Genomic DNA, 26,619 nt, shown 5'->3' with positions numbered 1-26,619 from the left:
AGCTGGTTGGATGGCATCATCGACTCAGGGGACGTGAGTTTGAGCAAAATCTGAGAAATAGTGCAGGACAGGGAAGTCTGGCACACTGCAGTCCATGAAGTCTAAGAGTTGGACACAGCTTAGTGACTGAACAACAACAAATATATATAGCATGTGTAATATGTATATTTTAGGAAATTTATGTATTCTTGCCTAGTTGAAAACCTTATAACATTTTGATTCCTGTTGTTTTACTCAGTGTGAACAGAATGCTAGATTTCTAACTTATATTCACTCAAAACTTTAATATAGTTCCATGTATTTTGGCACCTAGTATTACTGCTTAAAGTCTAGAAAATTTATTATCTTAGTGATCTAAGAAAATTTGAATGAGGCTTGAAACTTTGAGTCCAGTTCTGAGAATATGAAGAAATACTATGTTGTAAAAAAAAAAAAATCGGGAGATTAACAAGTGATACTGAGGAGGAGCCTAGAGGGCTACAGTCCATGTGGTCACAAAGAGTCGGACACATTGAACAGCTAACACTTTACTTTTCACAGTATTATTAACTAAAGTACAGATTTTGTTCAAACCCCACAAAATTTTATGCTGGTGTTCATTATTTGTTTTCATACCTTTTTTAAGACTCCGCGTTGCATTTAATTGCATGGAGCAGCTTCAGCTGCATGCAACAAATTCTAGTAAATTCTCTTTTCATTTTTATTCTGTTACAAATATTTTCTAATCTTCCTTGTTATTGTTTCTTTGATACACCCATCATTTATTTTTTTAAATTTTTATTTATTTATTTTTCTGATATACCCATCATTTAAAAGTGGACTTCTAATTTCCAAATACATGGGATTTTGTTTAAAATATCTTTAATATTAATTTCTCATTTTATACAAAGATCTCATTTAAATTCTTTCTTCTCTGCTATCACCCTCTGTGTTTTTTTCAGTCTAACTTTATTGAGGCTTTCAATGGCTAAGGTGAAGGTCTCTCTTGGTAAATGCCACATTGCACTTGAAAATATGTGGGTCATTTTCAAATATCTTTTGATATTGATTTCTAATATAACTCCACAGTAATAAGAGAACAAACTCTGTACGATTTCAATATCTTTAGACTGTGAAAATTTTGCACCTTGTTTTACATCCCCGGATGTGTTTCAGTGTCTCCTGGCTTACAGTCTATGGGAACTCGAATAGAAATTGGTTCCTACTATTATGTGAAAATTGTATAAATCCTAATTATGTTGAATTGGTTTTCAGGTTGAAAACTGATTCAGTGCTTTCCACGCTTTCATGCTTTTCAGGCTAATAGCGTTTTCGGTGCTTTTCATATCCTTCTACTTCTCTGAATATTCATTCTGTTAATTTTTGAGAGTTTGATATTGAAACTCCAACTAAAAATCTTCATTTATCTACTTAAAAATTTTTTTCTGTATTTTCCAAGTTTCATGTAAATGTGTTATCATATTTTCACAATTTAAAAAAAAATTTAAAAAACAGAGAGGACCTGCACTATCACTGGCAAGAGTTTGATCTTTGGAGACAAACGGATCTGCTTTTTAAAAATGCCTGTTAAACATTTCAAGGGAATGAAGGCTGACTCGTTTCCTAAGGCTGCCATTAATAGAATACCACAAAGCGGGTGGTGTAATGAAACAGAAATGCTTCCTCTCCCAGCTCTGGAGGTTACAAGTTCGACAGCAAGTTGTCAGGAGGGCCACGTCCTTCCTGAAGGTTCTAGGGGAAAATCCTTCCTTGCTCTTCCCAGCTCCTGTCAGCAGCCCTTGGCATTCCTTGGCTTGCAGCCGCCTCATTCCAATCTCAGCCTCCGTCTTCCCGTGGCCATCTTCCCTATGTGTCTCTGAGTCCAAATCTCCCTCCTCTTTGTTTTATGAAGACATCAGTCCTTGGACTGAGGGTTCATCGTCCTCCGGTAGGACCTCATCTGAACTAATTACACATGCAAGTAAGGTGTCTGAGGTCCCAGGTGCACTTGAATTTGTGGGGAGGGGACTTTATCCAACCCTCAGTGTACACATTCAGCTCCCGCCACGTGCCAGCTACTATCCTAGTGCTTTGCAAGCATGAACTTCTTCAGTCCTCGTGACAATGTTCTGAACAGGAACTGCTACCATCCCATTTTCAAATGAAGACACAGACGTGGTGAAAGGTAAAGTCTTTCACCCAAGGCCACCCCCTCCCCCAGTGAGCAGCATGGAGAAGCAGCCTAGGTCCCGAGTCCACGCCGTCAGCAGCCACCAAAGGCTGCCTGTCTATAAAGGGGGAAAACAGCACTTGCTTGATGGGGCTGTTGTGGGGATGAGCCATTTCAGGGCAGGTGTAAAGTACTTGTGCATAGCTGGTCCATGCCAGATGCTCAGTGCCTCGAAGCTGCGGACATCAGCAGCAGCATTGCTATTTCTACTATTAATATTATTTGCTAGGGCTGTGGGAAGCCATGGGTCAGAGAAGGAGCTCCGGGGACAGGACATCTGAGCTCTAGCCTTATCTTTGCCATGGTGGCGGTGTTAAGTCGCTCAGTCAGATCCAACTCTTTGCAACTCCGTGGACTGTAGCCTGCCAGGCTCATCTGTGCATGGGATTCTCCAGGCAAGAATACTGGAGTGGGTAGCCGTTCCCTTCTCCAGGGCATCTTCCCAACCCGGGGACTGAACCCGGGACTCCCGCCTTGCGGGCAGATTCTTTACCATCTGAGCCACAAGGGAAGCTAGCTTCACCATAGACCTGCTTATAGTCTCTGCTAAGCCACTTACTCTCCCCAGGCTCTAGATTTTTTTCATATGGGAAACAGGCCAGTTGGGCTTGTCCTCCTGGCTCACAGGTGGAATGACTCAGCGGGAAGGGCTTGGGCTGCCCGCCTCTCCCATCCTGCCTGGGACAGGCGAGGAGTTTCTGGGGAAGTCCTTGTGATGCCTGAACCCAGTGTCCAGCTGCACCAGGGCCAGGTTGCATATGGCCAGCGGCTCCTCTGAAACAGCTACCCTGGCCCCTGGGGACTGTGACCCTGACCAAGGTACAAGAAGGGATCGATCAGCTCTGGCCTTGGGGCTCTGATTGGTCCTGGCCGAGCAGGGCAAACAGCAAGGTCACCTACAGCCGCAGGCCCCTTCCCCAGCCCCAGTCTGTAGCTGCCTTGAGCAAGGAAGAGCAAGGTGGCTCTTCCATCCCTAGACCAGCCAAGCCCGTGAGTGACACCCCAGACAGAGCAACCTGAGCTATGCGGAGTGTCAGGGGCCTGTTGCTATTACTGACCGCCTGCCTGGCGGTGAATGCCAGCCCCGTGCCCACACTGCCTGATGACATTCAAGTGCAGGAGAACTTCGACCTGTCTAGGGTAAGACTGGTGTCTCTGGCAGTGATTGTAGGGTGTCTGAGTGGCTGGGCCTTGCTGGCAGAGAGGGACAAGTCCTGTGTGCCTTGGGGTCTCACTCTTTGCATCTGGAACTCCAGGGATGGGTCTCTGAGGGTCCTTCCTGTTGCTCAGATGGTCAGGACTTCATTGAAGTTGCAACTCTGCGCTCACCCTTTTGTGGGACTCTGGGCTGCCATTCTGAGTCAAAGATCTTGAAGTCTGAACCTGCACTGTTGGACTCCAAGGGAAATTGTGCTCTGATGAGAACCCACCCAGAGAAGGCTTGGTGCCAAGTCCTGCTGCCCCTGGAGCGCTTCCCCCCGACAGCTTCCGGCTTTGTGTGACTCTTCCGCCCACCCCCTAACCTGCATCCCTTCATCCTTTAACTGCTCACCTCCGCTGCAACATCTCTGGCAGCCCATCCCGGGCCCTCTGCCCTACCTGTAGGATCATGGGGATAAGAGGATCAGGACAGAAATCAGGCGGGGGGGACTAAGTGGCCTGGGCAGGGCGGTGAGCAAGGGAAGTCTGCCGTCCAGCCCCGGCTCTGCCCGAATTGCTGGGTGACCTTGAGCAAAGCTTGTCCCTCCAGTGCCACCCCAGTTTCCTTCTGACCTTTGTAGCCATGGTATGGATTTTGTTTATGTTTAGCAATGAGGAAGGGTTGTGGGGAGCGGGGCATGAGGAACAGGTCTCTGGTGGTCTGGGATGGCGAAGGGTCTGCAGACACCTAAGTTCTCTTTTTAGATGCAGCAGTCTCGTCCTGGGTCAGGCTCAGCTTAGGGAAAGGAGTTACTTTCTAACACAGAGGTACGGGCTGTGTGCAAGGTGGTGAGCACCCCATCCCCGGAGGAGTAAGAGACAGGACCCTGCTCTTGGGGAGCAGTGGTTGATGGTGACCCTGGGGCATGGGGATTTGGACCCTGTCCCGTGAGCAGCCCAGAGCCTGCATCTCAGCAGAGTCAGGCCCTCTGCCAGTGGGCGGGGTGGGGTCTACCTGCCATCTCTCTCCTAAGCCAGTCATGATGCCTGGAGTTCCATCATCAGGCTCCCTGGAAGCCTCGTAGCCTCCAGTTATCTGTAAGACATGATCACTTAGGAGGAGAAGTCACTGAGAGGGGGGAGGGGGACAGACGCCCTCCCAGTCTTGTCCAGGTCCAGATGCTTAGGGCTTGTGGCTGCCTTCTAGATCTATGGGAAGTGGTTCAATGTGGCCGTGGGCTCCACCTGCCCGTGGCTGAAGAGGTTCAAGGACAAGATGACCATGAGCACACTGGTGTTGAAAGAGGGGGCGACGAACAAGGAGATCAGCGTCACCAACACTCACAGACGGTGAGTGGGGATGGGGTTAGAGGACTGGGACCCACCCCCACCCCCACCTGGCTTCAGCCTCCACCCTGTCCTGGAAAGTAGCAGGTCTCTACTTCCAGCCAGGACTCACTCCTGAGGGCCAGACTTCTCTGCTTTCCAACGCTAGGGCAGTCCATACTAACTATCCCATCTATACCTCAAGGTCAACGCCCCCAGCACTCTGCCTGTTTTCCAATCTACTCTTGCTCCTTGGGCTTCCATTAGCTCAGGAAAGGCACTTCTACACAACCTGGAAGGCTGGGTGGTTGGTGGATGTCCTAGACTCTTCTTTCCTCTGCCACGAGCATTCGGTCCGCCATCCAGCCTTGTCCCTGCTCCTCCTTATTCCCTCCAGCCTGTTTACTTCTTCCCTATTCACCACCACTGCTCTGGACCAAGTCACCTTTACCTTTCTTTCCTACCGTTATCTATAGTATCCTCTCTACATTTCTCCCCACCTCTAACCTCCAACTTTCCATCCAATCCATTCATCACCTCACAGCCAGAAAGGCCTTTCAGAAACTCAAACCTGCTTAAACCTTTCCAGAGTTCCTTCCCTATTGCCCTTGAGATAAAGTTCAACTCCTTCAGCAGAGCCTTGCAGCCCTCTGTGACTCCCAAGCGATCACTGTTCCCTTCCCCATGCACCCACATACTCTCTGACCCACCTAGCTGGATCTCCTTTCAGTTTCTGGAACCCTCCATCCTCTGGGACTTTGCATCAAATATTTCTTCTACCTAGAAAACCTCTCCCTGCTTCCTGCGCTAATTCCTATGGATCCTTCAGGGCTCAGGTTCTTTGTTGCTTCCTCCAGGAAGGCCTCCCCGATTCCCTCCACCTGTCCAGGTTCAAGTTATGTGCCTCCTTATATGCTCTCTGAGTACCTCGTGCTTCCCCCCACGTGGCGGTAACCACACCGACTGCATCTGCCTCTGGCCTGCCCAGCCCCCTCACTGGATTTTACAATCCAATGTTCCATGAGGGGACAGGGTCTCCCCTGCTTCTCTCTGAATCCCCAGCCTGTAGCACAGTGCTTGGCACATAGATGATGCTCATTAAATATTAAGATAGACGATAATCATTATAACAATAATGGGCTTCCCTGGTAACTCAGCTGGTAAAGATAGTAGCTAACGTATGTATAGTACTTACTCTAAGCTCTTTGCATAAAATACCCCATTTGATGCTCTCACCCACCATATGAGGTAGAAACTATCATTATCCCCATTTCTCAGATGAGGAAAATGAGGCAAGAGAGACACAAAGTAATAAATGAATTAAGGTGTTAATGAATCGTTCTGATTTCCCAGCGTATATGCATACTGTACAGATTTGGTTAAGGCAGCTGATTTTTAGTGCTGGGTTTGCCAAGAGGATGGCATCAATTAGTTCCCTTCTTCCCTCAGTCCCTCTGCTCTCTTATGTGAAACAGATGTCTCTCAGGACTGGTAGGAGAATTAAACCAGATATTTGGAAATGCTACTTTCCGAATTACAAAAAAAAAAAAAAAAAAGTATTTGGAAAGACCCTGCAGGAGAGCGGGGTGTCAGGACAATGGTTTCTACCAGATATTATCTTTCTTTTGGTTTGCTCATTTCCAGGAAAGGTGTCTGTGAATCGATCTCTGGTACTTATGAGAAAACAAGCACTGATGGGAAGTTTCTCTTTCACAAAGCCAGTAAGTTGAGTCAAAGGGGACACCCACAGTTCTCTCCTTTGCTGAAAAAATGCCTGATGTCTTACGCTCTCTTCCTCTCTGTCCCTACAACCATTCCTCGCACTTTTCTGCAATGTCATCTAGCCTCCCTCCAAATTCCCCCTTCCTTCTCCTTCTCTCTCTCCTTCTTCCTCTTTCTCTCTCTAGCCCCTACCCTCATGGCCCTTGCCCCACCGTGTACATGCTCATCACGTGCTGGTTTTAAGTGATGAGCTGAAAACATTACTCAATTCAAGTGATGGTTCTGAGTGCTGAGGATAACACCAAGGTTTCATCAGTCTTCCTGTTAGGCATCTGCAAGCAACTGATAGCAATTTACTAAGCATCTACCATGTACAGTGTGTGTGGTGCTAAGGGATAGATAGACGTGGACATGAGTTTATCATTAATCCAGCAAATGTTTATTACATTTGCTCTATGCATCAAATAATTGTGTCAGGGCTTTAATGTTTGGGTAGATGAATGGTTGGGTAAATAAATGAGTGAGAGAATTAAAAATGGTAAGTGAATATATGTGTGATGGCAGATTAGTTGAGTAATCAATCAATCATTAAATAGATAAAGTGATGGATTAACAGCTGGAGGAAAGAAAGAAGGAAAGAGGGAGGGAAGAAAGGAAGGAAAATGGATGTATTTATGGACTGATATACAGAGAGGATGGACAGATGAAATGGTGGTGGATGAATCAATGATGAATCCTTGGAGGAGATGGATGGAGAGAGAGAGTGAAGATGGATGAACAGATAAACGAATGTATGCAAAGGATGGGTGGACAGAAGGATGGATGAATAGATGATATGTGGGTGAACAGGTGAAGGATCTCAGGATAGAAGCCTTCTGACCACTGATCTGTTCATCTTCCTGCGTCTTCCATGCAGAATGGAACATCACCATGGAGTCCTATGTGGTCCACACCAACTACGATGAGTACGCCATTTTTCTGACCAAGAAATTAAGCCGTCGCCATGGACCCACCATTACTGCCAAGCTCTACAGTAAAGGCCTGGAGCTGGGGGTGGGAGACCTGTCATTTTGGGAAATGAGGTGGGGAAGCGCAGGGTGTTTTGCTTTTTCCTTCCAACAAAACTCCAGTTATGGGAAAGGTGGAAACATCTACTCTCCCTGGAGGAGGTAAAGCTCAGTCTCCCATTTGAGGTTGTTCCAGAGAATTCGAGCATCTCTGGCCCTTAAACAACCACTCTTGTGCTGGGTGGAGAGCTGGGAGACCTGGAATGGGGAGCCTGGGAAGGCTCCTCCTCCTCCTCTTCTGGAGCTGAGCTTTCCGTAAGGGTGCCAAAGAGACCCAGTTGAGTCAATAGGTCTCAAGTGTCCCCGAAATGAAAATCCCTGGGCAAAATAACGCCAGGCCCTAGCGGCCCTGGCCCCTGTGGATCTAGGCATCTCCCCTGCCTCCCACTTGCAGGGCGTGAGCCGCAGCTTCGGGAAAGCCTGCTGGAGGAATTCAGGGAGGTGGCCCTGGGTGTGGGCATCCCCGAGGACGCCATCTTCACCATGCCCGACAGAGGTAACGGCACCCCACCCCATCTCACATTTCTGTCCCCTCCTCATCCTCTGTGACCCCCAGAGCCCCTGGGTCTCTCCCACCCCACTTTGAGGGAAACTGGGCTATAGTTCCCCTCCTCTGTTTATAGAAAAGGCACGCTGGGTCCCTGGGCTAGTTCCAGGTCACATGGCGTGGATCTGGCAGAGCTGAGACTAGAGCCAATTCAGCATTCACGCTGCTGCCACCTGCCAAGTGTGGGGACAGCCAGAATCCAGGGCCCACTCCTGGGAGGTAATAGAGGGTAGGAGTTACAGCCCCGAGTTTCGAACTGAGCTGGGCGGCTTCAGGTGGCTTTCAGAGCCTCATTTCCTCATCTGTAAAGTGGGGATGATGATGTGTACCCCCCCTTAGAAGTTGCTGTGAGGGATCAATGAGATAAAGGCGTTAAATACAGTAGCACCGTAGGTGGTTTCTAGTAAGTGCTGGATAGATGTCAGCCTTGGGATGCTGGTGGCGGGATGGAGACAATAGCGGTGGTAACAGTGGTACTGCCGTCAGTCCGTGGCTTTCCCAGCGATGACCTTCAGCAAGCTGGGCGGGTGGAGCCGTCCCTGCAGTGGGCTGGTGCATGGTGCACAGGACAGGTCCCAGAGAGGGGGCCCGCCCGCCGCATGGCCATTAGCTCTGCGGAAGAAGCAGAGCCTGTCTGGGTCTTATTCCCTCTCTCTCCTGTCCTCTGACTCAGGCGAATGTGTCCCTGGAGAGCAGGATCCAGAGCCCACGCCACTCTCGGTGAGCCCCTCTGTTCCCCCGCCCCAGCCCCACCCTGCCCGCCGTAGGCTCCCCTGCCGTGCTGGTGGGTGGGGTTGCTGAGAGCAGGCAGCAGTGGGCATGGGCTGTGAAGTCAGACCACCTGGGCTCAATCTCAGTTCTGCCATGAGGCTAGCTGCTGCCCCGTGAGGATGTCCCTTTCCTCATCTGTGGAATGGAGTGATTACCTTTACCTTTCAGGTGCTGGGATCCGGTGACATGTTAGAAGAGTGGCTAAAGGCAGTGACAGACTCAATAATGAGATAAAGATACTCAATACTCAATAGATGAAAATAAAGTCAATTGAGCTCTGAAAAACAGCAAACCTGAGGGCAAGCAGCTTCTCAAGCCAGTGCCTCTTCTATGCTGACTTTTGATTTGGGGGGCTTCCTTCTTTTCCTGCCTTTTGCCATATTGATTAAGTCTTCATTCTTTCTCTGATTATTTGGAAATTATGTATACTAATTTAGTCTACTGTTGTGTCTATGTGTGTGTGTATAAAAATACATACATGTATTTATTTTAGAAACATATTTTTGAAATTTTTTTCTCTTTAATCTTAATTTTTTTAATTATGAAAGTATACAACATATATACAGGGGACTTGGAAAATACAGAACAAGGTTACATATGTTCCACTATACATTACAATTATTTTTTTAAATATATAAATTAAGGTTGTTAGTTGGAGTTTCAGTATCTAACTCTCAAAAATTAATAGAATGAATATACAGAGAAGTAGAAGGAGATAGCAGACCCGAAAAGCACTGAAAACCAACTCAACATAGTTAAGATTTATATAGTTTTCACACAACAGCAGAATACAAATTCTATTCAAGTTCCCATAGACTATAACCTAGGAGACACTGGAACATATCCAGGGACATAAGATGAGGTGCAAAAGTTTCATGGTATGAAGAGATTGAAATCATACAGAGTCTGTTCTCATCACTGTGGAATTATGTTAGAAATCAGTATCAAAAAACACTTGAAAATAATCCACATATTTTCAAGTGCAATGTGATATTTACCAAGAGAAATCTTTGACTTAGCCACTGAAAGCCTCTATAAAGTTAGACTGGAGAAAACACAGCGGGTGACTGCAGAGAAGAAAGCATTTAAATAAGAAATTAGTATCAAAATAAGGGATTAATATTAAAGATACTTTAGACAAAAATCCCATGTATTTGGAAGTCAGATGTTCACTTTTAAATGATGGGTGTATCTAAGAAGTCATAACAAGGAAGGTTAGAAAATACTTGTAATAGAATGAAAATGAAAAGAGAATTTACCAGAATTTGTTGCATGCAACTGAAAAAAATTTTTAAACTGAAAGAAAGTAAAAAAGAACAATAATGTCCTATTTCTACATAGAATTCATGGTTAACATATTTCTTTGCTTTCCTATTTTTTAAGAAAAATTATCATTGCTACTATAAAGCTAACATACTCTCATTATAAAGAATTAAAACAATGCAGTATAAAAAGTATAAAAAACAAGTTTTGAAAAATTGCACCACCTAGAAACTCTGAGCATTCACATTATTCCAGGAATCTTGACCTGTATACACCTGGAGAGGGGCAGGTGGAAGGAAAGTTGGATAGACAGACGCACAGATTTAGATATGCTGTTAAATGGAATTCATTCCAGATGCTATTACTGAATTTGAAAAGGCATTCATTGTTGTTTTACTTGAATTAAAAAAAAAATCTGAAGTTTGAAGGTTTAAAAAAAATCTTCAAATAATTATTTCTACTTGCCAAGAGGTTTATTTCTTAAAGAATGCTCTAAGTCAAGGTTGGGCTTCCCTTATGGCTGAGCTGGTAAAGAATTTGCCTGCAATGTGGGAGACCTGGGTTCAGTCTCTGGTTTGGGAAGATTCCCCTGGAGAAGGGAAAGGCTGCCCACTCCAGTGTTCTGGCCTGGAGAATTCCATGGACTGTATAGTTCTTGGGGTCACAACTGAGCGACTTGAAATGTAAGTAAACACTTTTAGAGGGTATCTATTGTCTCTGGGACTTGGTAGACAGACGTCTTTACTATCAAACTGTCTTCTATCTCCTCCTCCCTTTTTCTTTTACTCTGTCCAGATTGATACCATTCCCATTATGTTCTGTCTCTGCAATTCCCAGACATTTAGTAATAGTTCTATAATTTAATGGATTCTACATTCTCTCCTAGTGAATACAACACAGTTTCGCCATTCCTGAGTTATTGTTTCTATTAATCTAATGCCATTTCTTCACAAACTTCCTGTGTTCGAGGAAGTTTTGAGTATTTTAATCCTGGAATTCTTCCCTGTTTGAGAATATCTTCCCGTTTCCTTCAACCTTGAATGAGATTTCTGAAGCGGGTCTGGATAGTTTCTGTTCCGCTTCTTTTTATCTGTCTCCTGCCTCTTCTGTTTTAGCCAGTTGTTTTTGTTGTTTGGTTTCAAAGTTATGTCCAACTTTTTCGACTCCAGGGACTGTAGCCCGCCAGGCTCTTCTGTCCATGGGATTCTCCAGGCAAGAATAGTAGAGTGGGTCGCCATGCCCTCCTCCAGGGGATCTTCTCGATCTAGAGACTGAACCCTTGTCTCTTGAATTGGCAGGCAGGTTGTTTACCACTAGCGCCACCTGGGAAGCCCGATGCTTTGGGAAAAACAGGCCATTCATCAGTCTAGTAGCTGTGTTTCTGTCTACACCTTGATCCTCAGAGTAAATGGCATTTTACATTCCGGGGGTCTAGGGGAACAACCGTGACTAGGTCCCTGAAACAGCTTCTTCTGTTTTTTCCCCCAGAGGGCTCGGCGGGCTGTGCTGACCCAGGAAGAGGAAGGCTCGGGGGCTGGACAACCAATAACTAATTTCAGCAAGAAAGAAGGTGAGGATCACTCTCTGGTTTTTTTTTTAAACCCCCTTCTGCCACACTCCAGAGAGGAAGGGCCCACAGTTGGTTCAATCCAGTTGCCCTCATCACCATGAAGTCTTTCTTATTCTTCTACTAGAATGAAGAACTGAGCCTAGAAAAGACAAATCCTGTCCTCTGCCCTGTGCCAGACATTGTTGAGAGAGGGAGGGGAGCATAAGGCATGGTCCCTGAGCTTAGAAACGTTCAGTTCTGTGATGAGAAGTGAGTTCTTGGCCTGTTTCACTTCGTGGCCTCCTGGCCTTGGTTTTCTCATCTGTACAATGGGATAACAGCCTGCTGAGCTGACCTCAAGGGCCCTTGTGGGAGCACATGTGTAGTTGATAGACCTATCACTCTTCAACTCTAAGTAAACACTGAACCATCCTGACCCTGCTTCACCCCCCAGACCCTCTGCTGAGCGCTGGGATCATGGACAAACACACCTTCTGGTCTAGTAGAGGAGGCAGTCAAGGAAGAAAATAAGGGACTTGAAAGAGGAGGGTCAGCTAAAGAGTTGAGGGAGCTCAGAAAAGGGAGGGGTGAAGTGGTGAAGGAGGACTTCCTGGATGAAGGAGAATTCATGTTATGTCCAGGTATGGTTTATGCAGGAAGGCATTCTAGCATTCTAGGGGCAGGAATGATGAGAGCAAAGGCACAGGGCTGGGATATCTGGCAGAGAGGTCAGGCTGCCAGCATGCATGCTGGTGAATGTAGCCTCACTCACCATCTTTACAGAGCTCTTGGGCAGACAAGACCAAAGGGGGATGCTTGGCCTCTGGGTCATTGGCAAGGCCTAATATTATGGCATGGGTTTTTGGAGTCCAACAAATATGACTTGGAATCTCAGCACTAGGTAACCCTGAGGAAATCTCTTTACCTCTCAGGGAGTCAATTTCCTTACCTTTAAAACGGGTTGAGAAGGATTCCTCTTAATGCAGAGATGAAAACTAAATGAGGTGATACCCGTTGACGTGTCCAGCCTGGTGACAGGCACACAGTCAGCACTCCGCGAGTGTTCTGCCCCTCCGCAGATTCCTGCCAGCTGGGCTACTCACAAGGTCCTTGCCTGGGGTTGTTCAAGAGGTATTTCTACAACGGTACGTCCATGGCCTGCGAGACCTTCGAGTATGGCGGCTGCATGGGGAATGGCAACAACTTCCTCTCGGAAAAGGAGTGTCTGCAGACCTGCCGGACGGTGGGTGAGTGCCACCCCATCTCCCCTGCACTGCCCACTCCTGTCCTCCCAACAGACCACCTGCCCACGGGACAGCTAGCCGAGAGGATGCTCCAGTGGTGGAATTCCAGGGCCAGTTTCCTGAAGGCATAGGAATCGAACACTTGGGTGTGGGTGACCCTCAGCACGTTTGTCTTCTAGGGGGCTGATTTCTCAATCTACAGGAAGAGGTCTAGGTGTTCCAGGTGATAGGGGCCCTGCCGGGGGTCTCGGGTCAGCGATCATGAGGTTTTCTAAGGCTCTCTGCCTCCCTCCCACCCCGCAGAGGCCTGTAACCTCCCCATAGTCCCCGGGCCATGCCGAGCCTACGTCGAGCTCTGGGCGTTTGATGCCGTCAAGGGGAAGTGCGTCCGCTTCAGCTATGGGGGCTGCAAAGGCAATGGCAACAAATTCTACTCGGAGAAGGAGTGTAAGGAGTACTGTGGCATTCCTGGTGAAGGTAGGAGGCCCCGCAATGCCGGGCGGGGCTGAGGGGCCACCGGAGTCCGGGTCGGGGAGCCCTGGTGGGTGGCAGGGACCTGGAGAGCTGAGTCCAGGACTGTCCTGGTGACCAACACACCTGCTCTCTCAGCTTCCCACCTGTAAAATGGGGCTGAGCCCAAGGCTGTACCCCAGCTGGGATGGGGCACCTGGGGGGAGGTGCTGGCCTGAGCAGAGGGGGAGGCGGTGGGTTAGATGGGGCAGAACCGGGCTCCAGTCCTGGCATTCATTGCCACATTCGGGCTGGCCACATCATTACTCAAATGATTCAGATACTGCCAGCTACTGCTTCCTGAAGGCTCAGATCTCTGGGCCGTCTCAATCCATGTCTGTCCCTGTTACTGTGCTTCGTGCTCAGTCATGCCCGCCCCTTTGTGGCCCCGCGGGCTGTACCAATTTAAGCCTCAGTTTTCTCTTCTGTAAAGTGGGACAAAGGACCCACTTCCTAGGCGGCCCAGTGCCTCGCCTGGTTCACACCCATCTAGCAGCAGCCCGTACTAGTAACGGTGGTAATGCTGCGATGATAACAAGAAGGGCATTCCAAGAAGCCGCAGCCATTGAAGATTTATGTGCCTTATCTCCCCACCAGAAAAACAGTGCCTAAAGTAAATCAGGAGGCAAAAAGCCAGGTCACCCTGTGGAATGCATCTTGGAGGTACCAAGGCACCCCACAAGCAGAAGTTTCTGGCCTCAGGTTCAGGCTCGAATTCGGTCCAGGCTGCCTTCCCTCCTCCCTGAGGCATCCCCCTGCCCTGACCGCCCCCAACCACAGACCCTTGGGTGACCCCACACCGACTCCCCGAGCCTCTCTGTGTCCACAGGGGACGAGGAGCTGCTGCGCTTCTCCAACTGACCGGCCCGGAGGCCACTCCACAAGGCAGCAGGAAGTGGGAGGGTCAGAGTCTGCCCCAGAGCCCTGCTGCAGGTTCCAATAAAAACCGAATTGTAGACTCCTGAAATTCCATGTCCTGACTGTTCATCACGAAGTATAATGAGATTGGGGGGAAGGGAGGAGGAGACCGGCTGGGGAGGGGGCATGAACTTTCCCCAGAAATGAAAAATGTGTGTGTGGGAAATGTAATAGAGCCATCTTCAGGACATGAAATTGGCTATGCAAATTACGAAACATAAATCACAGTTTTGTATAAAATGGGATTATTTTGTTTTGTTTTAATAAAGCCAGGAGAGAAAAGAGGGAGCAGCTCTGGATACTTGTTTCCCGGAGAGGTTTGATGGAGGTCATCAATGGCCCAGGGTCAGAAGAAATTACCATGCCTAGTGTGTGCCCAGGGGGGGTCAGGTAAATGCCCACAAGTGCCTGGAAGAATTCCCCTGCCCTTGGCCACACAGAACCCCCACCCACCCACCCCTGCAGCCTTATAATTTGTTCACAGCCTTATCCCCAGCTGTAGCTGCTGGAAAGCCTCAGGCTGTTCCTCCACAAGGGCCCTGGAGATCCCATCTCCTGCCATCCTCACTCTGGCCCTTAGCCCCGGAAGGAGACTATTGACTGCCCTTTTCACTGTGTCCAGGACAACCATCTGGCCCTGGACCACAGCTGCAAGTCCTAGGTCTAGCCCAGCTTCTCCTTCTCCTCCCTGGAGGAAAAGAGCGGGTAGGCTGTCCAGCATGGCTTAGGCACCAATTTGGCCCAAGCACAGGCCTCCAGGAGCTCACACACACCAGATCTACAAACATCAGATTCATAAACACCTCTTGCTGGCTCCATCCGCTCAGAGCCCTGAGGACTGCTGCTGAGAGAGCCAAAGAATCCCAGCTTCGTGTGTGCTGAAATGGAACGCTGACCCTGGCAGCAGAAGTCTAGGCAGAGACAGCACCTCTCCCCCGTGGGGTGAATGGCATGCTAAGGGCTGGTGGCTCACTTGGTCAAGAGTTCCTTTCATGACATTAGCCCGCTGGATTAAGAGACCCTCAGGAAGGGAGAAGGGTGGGCACTGCACATCTCCGGTGGAGGGGACAAACCCAGAGGCAAGGATTCTGGGTGGAGGCAGCTTTGCAGCCCGCTTGATCAGATCACATAAGAGACGCCTCTTTTTTTTTCCCCAAAGCCCTGAGCTTAGGGCTTCCTGATTCCTGAGGGACAGCATTTGTGGGTGTAGCCGGGACTCTGTCTTGACAGAAGTGGCTGGAGTTGGGGACGGGGACACAGGGAGACGCGACAGGCTCTCCAGGCTGCAACTCACAGATGTCCTCATGTCCTGCGTCTGTCTATACCTGCCCTTCCATGCACGCTTCATGCACTGGGACCACCATCTACAGCAGTCTGAAGGTACCACTCTGAAGAGGGATATTTTGAAGTGACCCAAAGGACAAACGCCTAAAGCGGAGAATGCCAGCCACAGATGGGTCAGCCACCCTCAGCTCAGCTGGTGGATGGGAGTTTTTGGCTCATAAGGTACCTATTTCACAGTTCTGAATTCACCATTTAAAAGTGGACCTCTTGGGGACTTCCCAAGCAGGCCAGTGGTTAAGACTCTGCAATTCCACTGCAGGGGACACGGGTCTGATCCCAGGTTGGGGAAATAAGATCCTGCATAGCATGCAGCATGACCAAAAAAAAAAAAAAAAACAAGAATGCACATATAAAAATCTAAGTTTCTCAATTTTCTTGAAAAATAGATTTCGGCAGCCCTGGGCCTGCATCCTGCACGCTAAGGTGCAGGAGCTGAACTGACACGGCCCGTTTATATGGAGCCGCCCTTGAGGGTCACCAGCCCCTGCCGCCATCCTGCCTGGTTCTGGAGACACGTCTCCACGACACATGCTGAAACTTTCACTACACAAAATTCCCTTGGATCTGATTTTACCACCTCAGGGGACTCCTCCAGTCAGGAGTCCCCTCATCTCAGAAGGCACCAGAAGCATTCCCAGCCAAACGATGTGATGACCTATTTTTTTGTTTGTTTGTTTGTTTGTTTTTAATTTTGGTCATGCTGGGTCTTTGTTGCCGCACGGGCTTTGCTCAAGTTGCGGCGAGCGGGGGCGACTCTAAGTTGCAGTGCATGGGCTTCTCATTGCAGTGGCTTGGAGAAGGAAATGGCAACCCACTCCAGTACTCTTGCTTGGAAAATCCCATGAATGGGGGGCCTGGTAGGCTACAGTCCATGAGGTCGCAAAGAGTCGGACACGACTGAGCAACTCCACTTTCACTTTTCTGTTGTTGAGGAGCATGGGCTCTAGGGCCCTTGGGTTTCAGTAGCTGCTTCATGCAGGCTCCGTAGTTGGGGCCTCCAGGCTCTACAGCTGTGGCGCACAGCCTTTAGCTCCTCGGAGGCATGTGGCTCTTTCCAGGTTGGGGCTTGAACCCGTGTCTCCGGCCCTGGCAGGAAGACTCTTTACCGCTTAGCCACCAGGGAAGCCCCACCTGTTTGATTCTTAAACCGTCTCATCTCAAATTTTCTCTTAAAGATACAGGTCACACTCATCTCTTCTATAACATAGACGTGGCTACTTAGAAAAATGTGGATTTTGTTTTTTAATTTTAAAATCCAGAGGCTGGCCCCTCAGCCATACCAAGACTCTGGCCACGCCCTGGCCTTACTGGATCCTGGTATTCTGAGGTGGGGGTGGGGAGTCTTTTTGCTCCAGCAGGACTCCTGACTTTTGTTTCAGAGCCCTTCCAGAAACTCCTTGGTTGAACTTCACCCACTGGCTCTAGGACATCCACATGGTAGGCTGAATAGCAGGAAACTCCCGCAGAAGGGGAGGGCAGGGCTGATGCCTCTGGGAGGCTGGCCCAGACTCACAGCCCATTCATGCTGTGACCCCTGAGATCTGATTGATGGAAGTTGTTCAACTGACCTAACAGTGCACCCTTTTTAAGGGGAATGCACTGACAGCTGTTGGTAAAGAAATCTGCCTGCAATGCAGGAGACCCCAGTTTGATCCCTAGGTTGGGAAGATCTCCTTGAGAAGTGAAAGGCTACCCACTCCAGTATTCTGGCCTGGAGAATTCCACGGACTGTGTAGTCCACGGGGTCGTAAAGAGTCGAACACGCCTGAGCAAATTTTTTTACTTTCACGGACTGTATCGGGTGAAGGACAGGGATGAAGCCCAAGGCGCTGGCTGTTATGGCAACAGCAGGTCTGCTTTAGGAGAAGCTGTCACCCCTCCTTCCCTGCTCCCGGCTCGGGCCGCAGCTGCCTTCTGGTGGCGGTCACAGACACACCTTCAGTCCGACTGTCCAAGCCAAGCGTCGATGAGCCTGTCTGCAGCGTGAGGCTCAGGGAAAGTCCACCCTGGCTGGACCCTTGTGGCGGGCGCTGATTCTTAACCTGGTTAGAGTGATGGCCGCCCTGGGAAATCTGGCAGGGCCAGACACCCTTCTGCAGACACTTCGAACTCCACACACGTGGAGTTCGACATTGGGAGGCCAATGCCGGGGGGCGAAGGAGCAAGAGGCCTGTAAGTGACCGCAGGGCAAGGCGCATGTGGACGTGTGCTTCACTTAGGAGATGCGTGCGCTAACTCCGGGCAGGTGGGGGGCGACTGTCAGCTCGTCCTGGAGGAGTGGGAGAGCTGTCTGGGGGGCTGGCTCGGAGGACAGCAGCGTTTCAACAGTCAGCGAATGGGGAGGGAGGTTCAGGGAAGGGGACGCTGTGAGAAAGGCACTGGGGAGCCTGGGTGGGCTGCCGCATCGGGACGTGGCTCGGAGCTTCAGGACAGAGAGGAGGCCACCCAAGGGACCTGGCCTGGCTGCCGGGCAGGCCCATCAGTCTCTGCGTTTGCACCAAGTGAGGTGTCTGGGCTCTGTCTGCACCTCTCCTGCGGTGGAAAGCCTTCCCTCCCTAGGCAGGCTTTCCACTCTGGACTGCATTGGAGACAATGTGTCCAGACGCTGGGTTTGAATGTGTCTCCGACAGCTCCCACTGACTCTTCAGAGTCACAGATGCCATCTGGAATTTGGCAAAAGCCACGGCACCCTTCCTCAGAAAATGGACGGTACACACAACCCACACCATCACATAAAAGGCATCGGTCCAGGCAAAGCTGGGTGTGCTCTTTGGGGCCTGGGCCACCCTTCCTCCCTAAGACAGTGCTCAAGAGCAAGGCCCAGGGGGCCACGTGCTCTTGGGCCTCATTCATCAGACATCACTGGCCCGGCTCTGGTGTCCAGGGTCACCCCAACCTCACCCAACGTCCCCTTGGGATGGACTCCAGTTCCATCACCCCCAGGCGACATCTCTGCTCTCTAGCGCCCTGTTCCTGCCTGGACGACATGGCCCAACCCCAAGCCCAAGAAATAACACCACGCACTGCCATCTTCCTAAAGGTCGTTTTATTGTAAAACCATAAATACAACACTGACATGAAATCATTTATTTAAGCAACTGATTCTCTCTAACCATTAAAAGGATGTCTTTTTGCCTTGGCATCAACCAACCAGGAAATAATGTTGCAAGAATCCGGGGGAGGAGGGTAGGGGGTGTTGAATTCTGGACTGGGGCTTTTGGCAATTTAAGGAACCAAGTGGACCCTTCCTCTTCACCCTGGGAATGTCCCACTTTTGGACAAGAACAGACAGGTAAAAACAGCAAACATTTAAACAGTTCAGTTTTAAATTTTATTACTCTGTAAAAATCTCTCTTTTTTTTTTTTTCTGTTCCTTTCCTCCATTTGACATCAGTAAAAGTTTTAAACACCACAAAACTGATTTGGCTATAAATGGAGAAACGGTACCCAAACCAAAATGAAACCGAAAACCCAAAGGACAAACAGAAAACCCTAAATAAACCCTCAAGTTTGGTCTCGGGGGTTTACAAATCACAAGAACCATCAACTCAACCCCCATGCAACGTGACTCCTTGCAGAGCTGCTGGATCCACATCAAGGACAGAGGAGACCGCAACAACGTCTTTTGTTAATTAACACAGCAAGGGTGATACTAGGTAACTTTTTTTTTTTAAATACAGTACATGGTACACAGGGTCCCAAGAAAACCCTGAACAAACCCCTTGTGGAGACTTGAGCCAAGCACTGGCTGTTTATAAAAATATTGTGTTGCTACAAAAGTATAAATTAATGCTACCGGTATTAAGAAATATTAAACACATAAAACTTATAAGGATTAAGAAAAATATTCATTAATACCTGTAGAAAACTCTGGCCTAAAAAAGATATTTTTTTTGTGTGTTTCTTTTTTTTGTAAATTTTTTTTTTTTGTATTTTTTTAAGATGACTTGAGTTTCTTGCACTCGAAGAGAGAGACACAGTCAGATGTGCCCATGGTATTGCCTAGAACGTCTTTAACTACTGAGAAAGAATGGGGGGTGCACACACGTGGTTACTGAGGGGGGCCTGGGAGGGAGGGGGCACCAAGGCTTTCGTAAGATTTACCTGATGTGAAAGAATCACCGACATGAAGTTATGGGCAAAAAAAAAAAAAAAGGGTCATCAGAGAACAACTGAAAATAATTTATGCTCTTTAAAAAACATCTCTGCTTCAGGTGGTTGCACAAAATGACCTCCTGATGCTTGGAATCTGAATGGCCCTGGACACGCTGCCCAGTGGGTCTGGGAGCTTCCAGCCCCGCGGGGCCCTCTGTCTCCTGGCTGGCCAGTTCCAGCCCTGTGTCCACGAGCTCGCTCACCGCTTTGGAACCCGGCTACCCCGTCTGGGACCCCGTTTGGGTGGGAGGGAAGGGTCCTGGGCAGGGACCGGCTGGCACCTGGGTTGTGGGAGGAGCCCCCCTTCGGGCTGGCCTCAGACTTCATGGTCTCCGCCAACCCGGACTTCAGGAAGCGCCACGGGGATCCCAGGCCCCTGAGACTGCGGACAAGGCTGGGCTGTGCCCCTAAAAGCAACTTTGGTTCGAAGAGTCGAAGGTGCCCGGTGGGACGTGTGGGTGGGGAGGCCCCCGGTGGGTCCTGGTGCTGACACCCAACTGCAGACCCAGCACATCTTCTCCGTACCGGAGTGGAATCTTTAAAGCAACGCCCATGGTGGTGGTGGCGGTGGGGCCATGAATACACAAATAGCAACCCGATGCCCTTCACCCTCATCAAAGCGGGAGCAGGTGCCTCTTTGCACGGAAACCACAGGGCCCCTCTAGAGAACGATGGGGCGCCACGGACCACGATCCTCAAACCCCAACGAGAGAGGAAGAAAAACAACAAGAAAATCCTCCAGAAAACCCCGAGGAGGGAAAACTGGGAGGGAAACATAAGAGGCAGAACACTGTATCATTGGTTCACCATAACTGGCCTAGCAAACATTAGCCACAGTGACGAGGGGGCAGGCCCCTTCCCAGTTCTAACACGGGCCCGACTGGATAGAGGGGGCCGAGGTGGGGCCGGCAGGGCCCAGACAGGAGCCCCCTCCCCACCTACTGTCTCCAGGGGACAGCCTGAGCCTTGCTCAGCCTCTTGGTTTCATCTAAGCCAGCAGCCTTTCTGGAAGCCCTCCCCCAGGAACAACCCAGGCACAGAGGTGCTGCCGCTGTTCCCCAGGCAAGGGCCGGGCTGTGAACTTGCCCAGCTCCATGCGGGCAGGAGGCGACTTCCAGCTGCGCCCTGCATGCCTCCTCACTCCGCCTTTGCCAGCACACCCGTCGTCATGGCAACTTCCCAGTACTGTCCCCTTCTGGGTCATTCCTCAGGGGCCCTCCCTTCTCCGTCAGCATCCCAGGTTCGTTCCAAACCTTCCCTGTGAACCTGCGGCCTCCGAGAGTGCCTGCGGCATCCCCGACAGCTCTTCAGGCGCCCACTTTCCAAGGAGTTTAGTTCAAGTTCAAGCACAAGCCTGGGTGACCCCTAAGGGCAGAGGGCCAGCTTCACGGTGGAAAACATGCCTTGCAGAGTTTTTCTCTGGTGTTTCTTGAAAGTGAAGGAGAGAAAAGAGCAAGCTGAAAGAGAGGAGGCTCACCAGCCTACAGAGCTGACGTCCGAGTCCTTCCCAGAAACCGGGAGATGCAGAACTTCTCAACTGTGTCATCGACTGTTCTCTCCTCACCAGGAAACCTCAGCATCCTTTTTCCAGCCTAGAGCCAAAGCCAAGATGCCAACCATGAAGCTGCCAGGCAGGGTGATGGCAGTGTCCTTGCTCACACAGTAGGTGGTTTTCTACGCCATGAACCCTGAAATGAAGAGCAGCCATAAAGGAGCTCCATCTGATGGCCCCTCTGTTTCCTGGTTCCCAGCTACCATCTGGAGGGAGGCCTGGCTGGTGGACCTGGGCGGAGGGAAGAAGAACCACGTCGACACAAGTCTGGGCATCCATTCATGACAACTGGGATGGCACGCCTGCTCTTGGGTGGAGCAGAGACCCCTCGGTTACTCCACATCTGTGGCCCCACCCATGAGGCTATGGTCCTTGGCTTGGGCTTTGGTGGTGAAGCCCACTGACCTCAGAGGAGGCAGGAAAATCCTGTGGAGTGGAGGTGTTTTCTCCGCCCCCTCGCTGGGGTCCATGCATATCAGCAGCAAGGCCCCTTCTGTCCTCGGAATCACATGCTTCTGGCAAATTGTGTCCAAGTCAGCAGGCAATCGACCGCCTTGAGCTGCAGAGTCCCATAGTGGTTAGTGGTCACAGAGCTGGGAGGCAGAAGACAGAAACTTTCTGAAGGTCCATGTCAGGCTAGGTGCCAGGAGATGAGCTGGAAGAGCCGACCTCAATCCTTTGGCTGAGCTAGAATTTGGATAGGGTGGATATTGCTGGAGATGAGGGGCCAGTGGCTGGGCCTGTGAGATCTTTGGGTTTTATTAAGCTGTTCACTGCAAGGGGATCTGCAGTATGTGAGCTGCCTGCGTGAGAAAGCAGACAGAGGGGGGGGCACCTTGGTACAGCCCTTCCTATTGGCAACGACAGTGTCTGAAGAACCAAAGACTGGAAGAGAGAAATGACTACCTGCCACCCTGTGCCTGTACCTGGACGAGGCAGCCCCAGGAGACAGCCTTCAGAAACCTAGTGGCACTCACATCATCTCTGCAGAGCAAGCCAAGCCCTAAGGATCGAACTGAGGTGGAAAGGAGGGACAGAGCAGGAGGTGACATGTGTAACTCAATACCTGGAATTTGGTGAAGACTTCCTCGAAACTTCATGCTGGAGGGCAGACATCCCCGAGTTCCAAGGACGCTGATACTTGGGCTTGGTCCTAATGGCTTTGCAAGACAGTGAAATGCCGATTTGGTGAGTGGCCCCGAAAATGAGGCAAGACCAGCACAGCTCCCCGCTCAAAAGGAGAGGGAGGATGGGCTCCGAGACTTGACACCCACCAACTACACAACACTGGCAGCTTCCACCCTCCTGTGTGGCTCAGAGCGCCAGGTCCCCCAGCAGCAAGGCTGGAGGCCTTTGGTTGTAGGCATCTCACCCATCAACAAGCCTGCAGCCCCCTTCTGGAATGTCTCCCAAAGTCTCATCAAACAGCCTGTCGATGCTCCCATACACTACAGAACGTGACACGAGGTGACGGTCCAGTGCAGATAAGAGGCTCTTCTGACGGTGTGAAACCCCTTGGAAATGTTGTAGAGTACGTGCCCAGAACTTCTCCGGGAGAAGAAATGGCATGGTGGTTCCTGAGACCATGGCTTGCTGCAGTGAACGTGGAAACGACCCTCTGGGATGCATTTCAGTATGTCCAAGACGCGGAGGGTTAGTTCTCATGAGGCAAACTGAGCAGGCTTGGCACCTGGGACAGTGTTCTGGTCCATGATCCTAAGCCTTGAGTTTTTAAATTAACTTAATTACCCCAACGTTACTGCCATGGACCGGGGCGGGGGGAGAGGGCTGTTGTACAGTGCTTTTTGAAATCGAGGTATCTCACAGTTGAACAATGTTTTATTACTAAGGAGGGATGTGGTGGACTTGGTCAGCCCCCCAGGATGGTAGAATGTGCCTTTGCAAATGGCGCCCCCCCAGTGATGGTGGGCACCGAGGGGATATGGGACCACCTTATATATTCACTGAGAGGTGGGGTGGGAGGCTGAGCATTGATCCTGACAAAACCACCTCTTGAGAGGGGAAAGGGTCACCGTGTTGGCATTTAGGCTAAGTGTGTGGAACATAAACCGCTCACAGAGGAAGAAAAGCCTAAAACCGTCTTTCACAGCATCAAGTTGAATGTGGCCTAATGCCATTCCACCCTCTAACATCTGTCATTTGGCCCGCAAGGCACCATGCTCAACTACCGTCCTAGAAGGAGGGCTGAGGCTCATGTGGGGGACCCCCAGGGCCGTGGGTAGTGGACCCCCCGGAATCTCCGGGGTCCTGGGGAGGAAGAGGAGGTTGTGGGTCTGAGGTGTGATGGATGTGAACATGGATCAACTCAGGATTCCCTGCTGAGCCGGAAGGGTCAGTGACGCGGCAAGTAGTGTAATGCACTCTGGGTATAGAAATCAGACATTCGCAGTACCAGACACAGCGAGCCAGGAGGGCGGTCTTCCACTTACAGTCAGCACTCCTAAGCCACACGTTTCTCTATGGCTTCCACCAAATCCCATGTCTGCGAGACCTGTGACTCCAACACCTCTCCTGGTCTCCAAACAGCACAGCCAAGTTCACAGTCTTGGCTGTTTCAAATACAGGAAAACTGGACTGTACAGGGAAGGTTGATAAAAACCTCAGGATACTGAATACACCACTGAGATGAGCTAGTTTACAGTGTGACTTGAGGAACAAAAAGGGCAATCAAAAAAAAAAAAAAAAAAAAAAACCACAAAAAAACTCTCCAAAATATAAGTTATAGACATTCAGTGCCTCCTAGCAGAGTCTAAATCAAATTTGAAGGAAAAAAAAAAAAGGCAAAAACTGCTAAAATGTTAGGAAAAAAATTATTAAGGAGTGGAGACAGTTATCTTATACTTCTTTGAAAATGTCTTTTTTTTCTCTCTTATATTAAAAAGCAAAAGGTCAGCTTTATATTCTTAAAAGTCTCCTTTCCTGATTTGGGGAGATAGATAGGTGTGTTTCTAAGGCGGCTGCCCCCTGACACCCAGGGGTATCGCAAAGGCAGCAGCTCAATGCCCTGAAGGTGAACGAGAACAAAGTCCAGTGCAGAAGCTGTCCATCTGATGCAGTTTGGAGAATCCACGGCAGGGCAGCTGGGGAGGAGTGGGGCATGATAGGGTCAGGAAGGCTGGGGGCGGGGGTGGTGGGCAGTGGGGGAGGACCACAGGGTGAAGGACAGAGAGCGTCAAGTCACTTCAGATCTCAGCTGCCTGAACATTTCACAACATCAGTTTGTACAATCTGCACACCTGAAAATGGAATCTTTTAAAGCCCCCTCACTGAGAAAAGGAAGTGAAGCGTCTTCCCTCTTTCCCAAACACTCAGCTTTCCTGACACGCCCAGTTTAATGCACACGCACCCACGAGGGGGCATGCATGCATGCACCAGGGGAGTATGTGTGTGCACACGTGTGCAACGCTTTGGCGGCCACGCAGATGAGCACAGAGCTGCCCGTGCACACACATGCACACACACACTGAAAAAAAAAGCACTTAAGTTTCCAGGGGGCATTTATAATGAGGTCCACAGTGTTTAGAACTTAAATTCCTTTTCTTTGTTTGCGACAGTGTTGTGTGGGGTTTTTTTTTTTCTTCTTCTTTGAACATTCTCTTTTCTTTTTCTCTTTCATTTTTTTTTTTTCCAATCTGGAAGTCTTAAAGCATGTTGGATTTCAGAAACATGAGTTTGTTCATATCTTCTGGACTGAGCAGTCGCCTCCTTTTGATGAGAAGTGCTTGTTCACACATATTTACACACCCGCTCCTGGCCCCCACGGCCGGCACCGCGAGGAGCCAGAAGGCGAGCTTGGCGAGTTTCGTGTGCTTTTGGGTCACGCACGACCAGTACTGGAAGAGATCGGGGGTGGCCTGGAAGAGGGGCTCCTGAAGGTAATCGTATACTTCGTTCTTCCCGAGCCGGTCGTCCTCCTGCGTGGCAGGGTTTTCTCCGGGGGCGGAGCGGGGCTTCTTGGCTGCGGGCTCGAAGTCGGCCTCCTCGGTCCAGGACTCCTTGACCTCATTGATGAGCTCGCACACCTTGCCGATGATCTCCTCGTGCTGGTAGGGGGGGACGGGCCGCAGCTTCTGCTGCGGGTCCAGGATCATGGCCACCTTGTGCGCCGGATGCACCTTGAAGTTCTCCTTGAGCGCCTCCAGGAAGAGGTGGCAGAGCTTGCTGACGGTGCCCGCGTCGTTGGCCTTGGCCGTGAACAGCTTCTCCAGCCGGACGTAGGTGGGGAGCACCAGCTGCAGGGTGGGCTGGCTCTCGTTGCTCAGCTCGATGACCGCCTGCTTCACCGGCGTCAGGATGGCGGCCAGGTTGCTGAGCAGGTGCTTATTGAGGCTCTGGATGAGGTTCATCTTCTTGGCCCGGCTGTAGAACTCGCAGATCTGCTCGTAGCGCTCGTGCACCAGCAGCAGCGAGTCCGTGACGGAGTTCCAGCAGGGCGGCGGCGAGGTCTCCTCCAGCGAGCCGAAGGTCTCCTTGGCGAGGCCGGTGGAGCCCGCCAGGTCCTCGCACACGTTGAGCAGCTCGATGACCTCGTGCATGCTGCGGGCCTGCAGCGTCCGCTTGCTCAGCACACTCTGCACCACCGAGTTCAAGGCACAGGCTGAGCAGCGCAGGCACATGCCGGCCTTGGAGAAGGCGGACGCGCTCACCCGGCAGTCCGTCACGTACACTGTCCTGATCTCCGACATGACGAACTCCGACAGCACATTCTGCACCCAGTGGTGCACCAGGTCGCCGCTGTCGCGAATGTCCGCGCCCTTCACGCCCAGCACGTAGCTCTTGATGTGGTTGCCCTCGGCCTGGTAGGCCGTGAGGATGTAGCAGGAGTCGGGGCCGACGCTCTGCGAGTGGCAGGTCACGCCGATGCCCAGGCAGGCGTTGCTGCCCAAGGCGCACGTCACCTTCACCTTCACCTGGTTGTACATGCGCGGCAGGTGCTTCAGCGCCAGCGTGTTGAAGTTGCCCAGGATCTCGGTGACCGAGAAGGCCCCGTAGCGGGCGCCGCTGTCCACCAGCGTCTGGGCCAGCTTCAGGAACTCCTTCCCGCTCACCACGCTCAGAGCACCCAGGTCGGCGCACATGACGCGCAGGAGCCGCTCCGCGATGTTCTGCCGCTCCTTCTCGGGGATCATGCTGTTGGGTGTCAAACCACTGGTCGTGGCTGGTGAGGGGGACACAAAGAGAGGCGTAATTAATCCTGGCATTCAAGGCTCCGTGGTCTGGCAGCAGCCTAATACTCAAGCATCTAGTATTAGGCATTACGAAGCGATTTCATCTGGTGTGC

At 50.4% G+C, this 26,619-nt stretch overlaps 2 protein-coding genes across 14 annotated transcripts in view; one reads left to right on the top strand and one right to left on the bottom strand.

The window, feature by feature from the left end:
• The first annotated feature begins 2,957 nt into the window (after positions 1 to 2,957).
• On the top strand, positions 2,958 to 14,297 carry AMBP (alpha-1-microglobulin/bikunin precursor). The gene is made up of 10 exons (XM_065947451.1): positions 2,958 to 3,349; positions 4,557 to 4,699; positions 6,320 to 6,396; positions 7,314 to 7,430; positions 7,859 to 7,960; positions 8,685 to 8,731; positions 11,534 to 11,615; positions 12,674 to 12,841; positions 13,142 to 13,315; positions 14,178 to 14,297. Exons 1-10 carry the CDS (start codon positions 3,233 to 3,235, stop codon positions 14,207 to 14,209), a joined length of 1,059 nt encoding a protein of 352 aa, XP_065803523.1. The 5' UTR covers positions 2,958 to 3,232; the 3' UTR covers positions 14,210 to 14,297.
• Positions 14,298 to 18,641: 4,344 nt separating this feature from the next.
• The window catches only part of ZNF618 (zinc finger protein 618), a 198,373-nt gene continuing 190,395 nt past the window's right edge, over positions 18,642 to 26,619 (bottom strand). For all 13 annotated transcript variants that reach the window (XM_065946757.1, XM_065946755.1, XM_065946758.1 and 10 more), the window contains one exon: positions 18,642 to 26,496. In XM_065946757.1, the coding sequence (XP_065802829.1) occupies positions 24,980 to 26,496 (1,517 nt within the window). In that variant the 3' untranslated portion in view covers positions 18,642 to 24,979. The remainder of the gene's footprint in view (positions 26,497 to 26,619) is intronic.

Source organism: Muntiacus reevesi, chromosome 10 (genome assembly GCF_963930625.1).
Source record: "Muntiacus reevesi chromosome 10, mMunRee1.1, whole genome shotgun sequence".
Lineage (NCBI taxonomy): Eukaryota > Metazoa > Chordata > Mammalia > Artiodactyla > Cervidae > Muntiacus > Muntiacus reevesi.
Note: the sequence above shows the minus strand (reverse complement) of the source record. Positions and strands in the feature narration are given on the sequence as shown.

What these genes read in the sequence shown, in the direction of transcription:
- AMBP (XM_065947451.1), top strand. Translation starts at nt 3,233, where the DNA reads ATGCGGAGTGTCAGGGGCCTGTTGCTATTACTGACCGCCTGCCTGGCG. An exon ending in CAGAGCCCACGCCACTCTCG is followed by an intron (nt 8,732 to 11,533) that starts GTGAGCCCCTCT and finishes TTTTTCCCCCAG; the next exon opens with AGGGCTCGGCGGGCTGTGCT. An exon ending in CTGTGGCATTCCTGGTGAAG is followed by an intron (nt 13,316 to 14,177) that starts GTAGGAGGCCCC and finishes CTGTGTCCACAG; the next exon opens with GGGACGAGGAGCTGCTGCGC.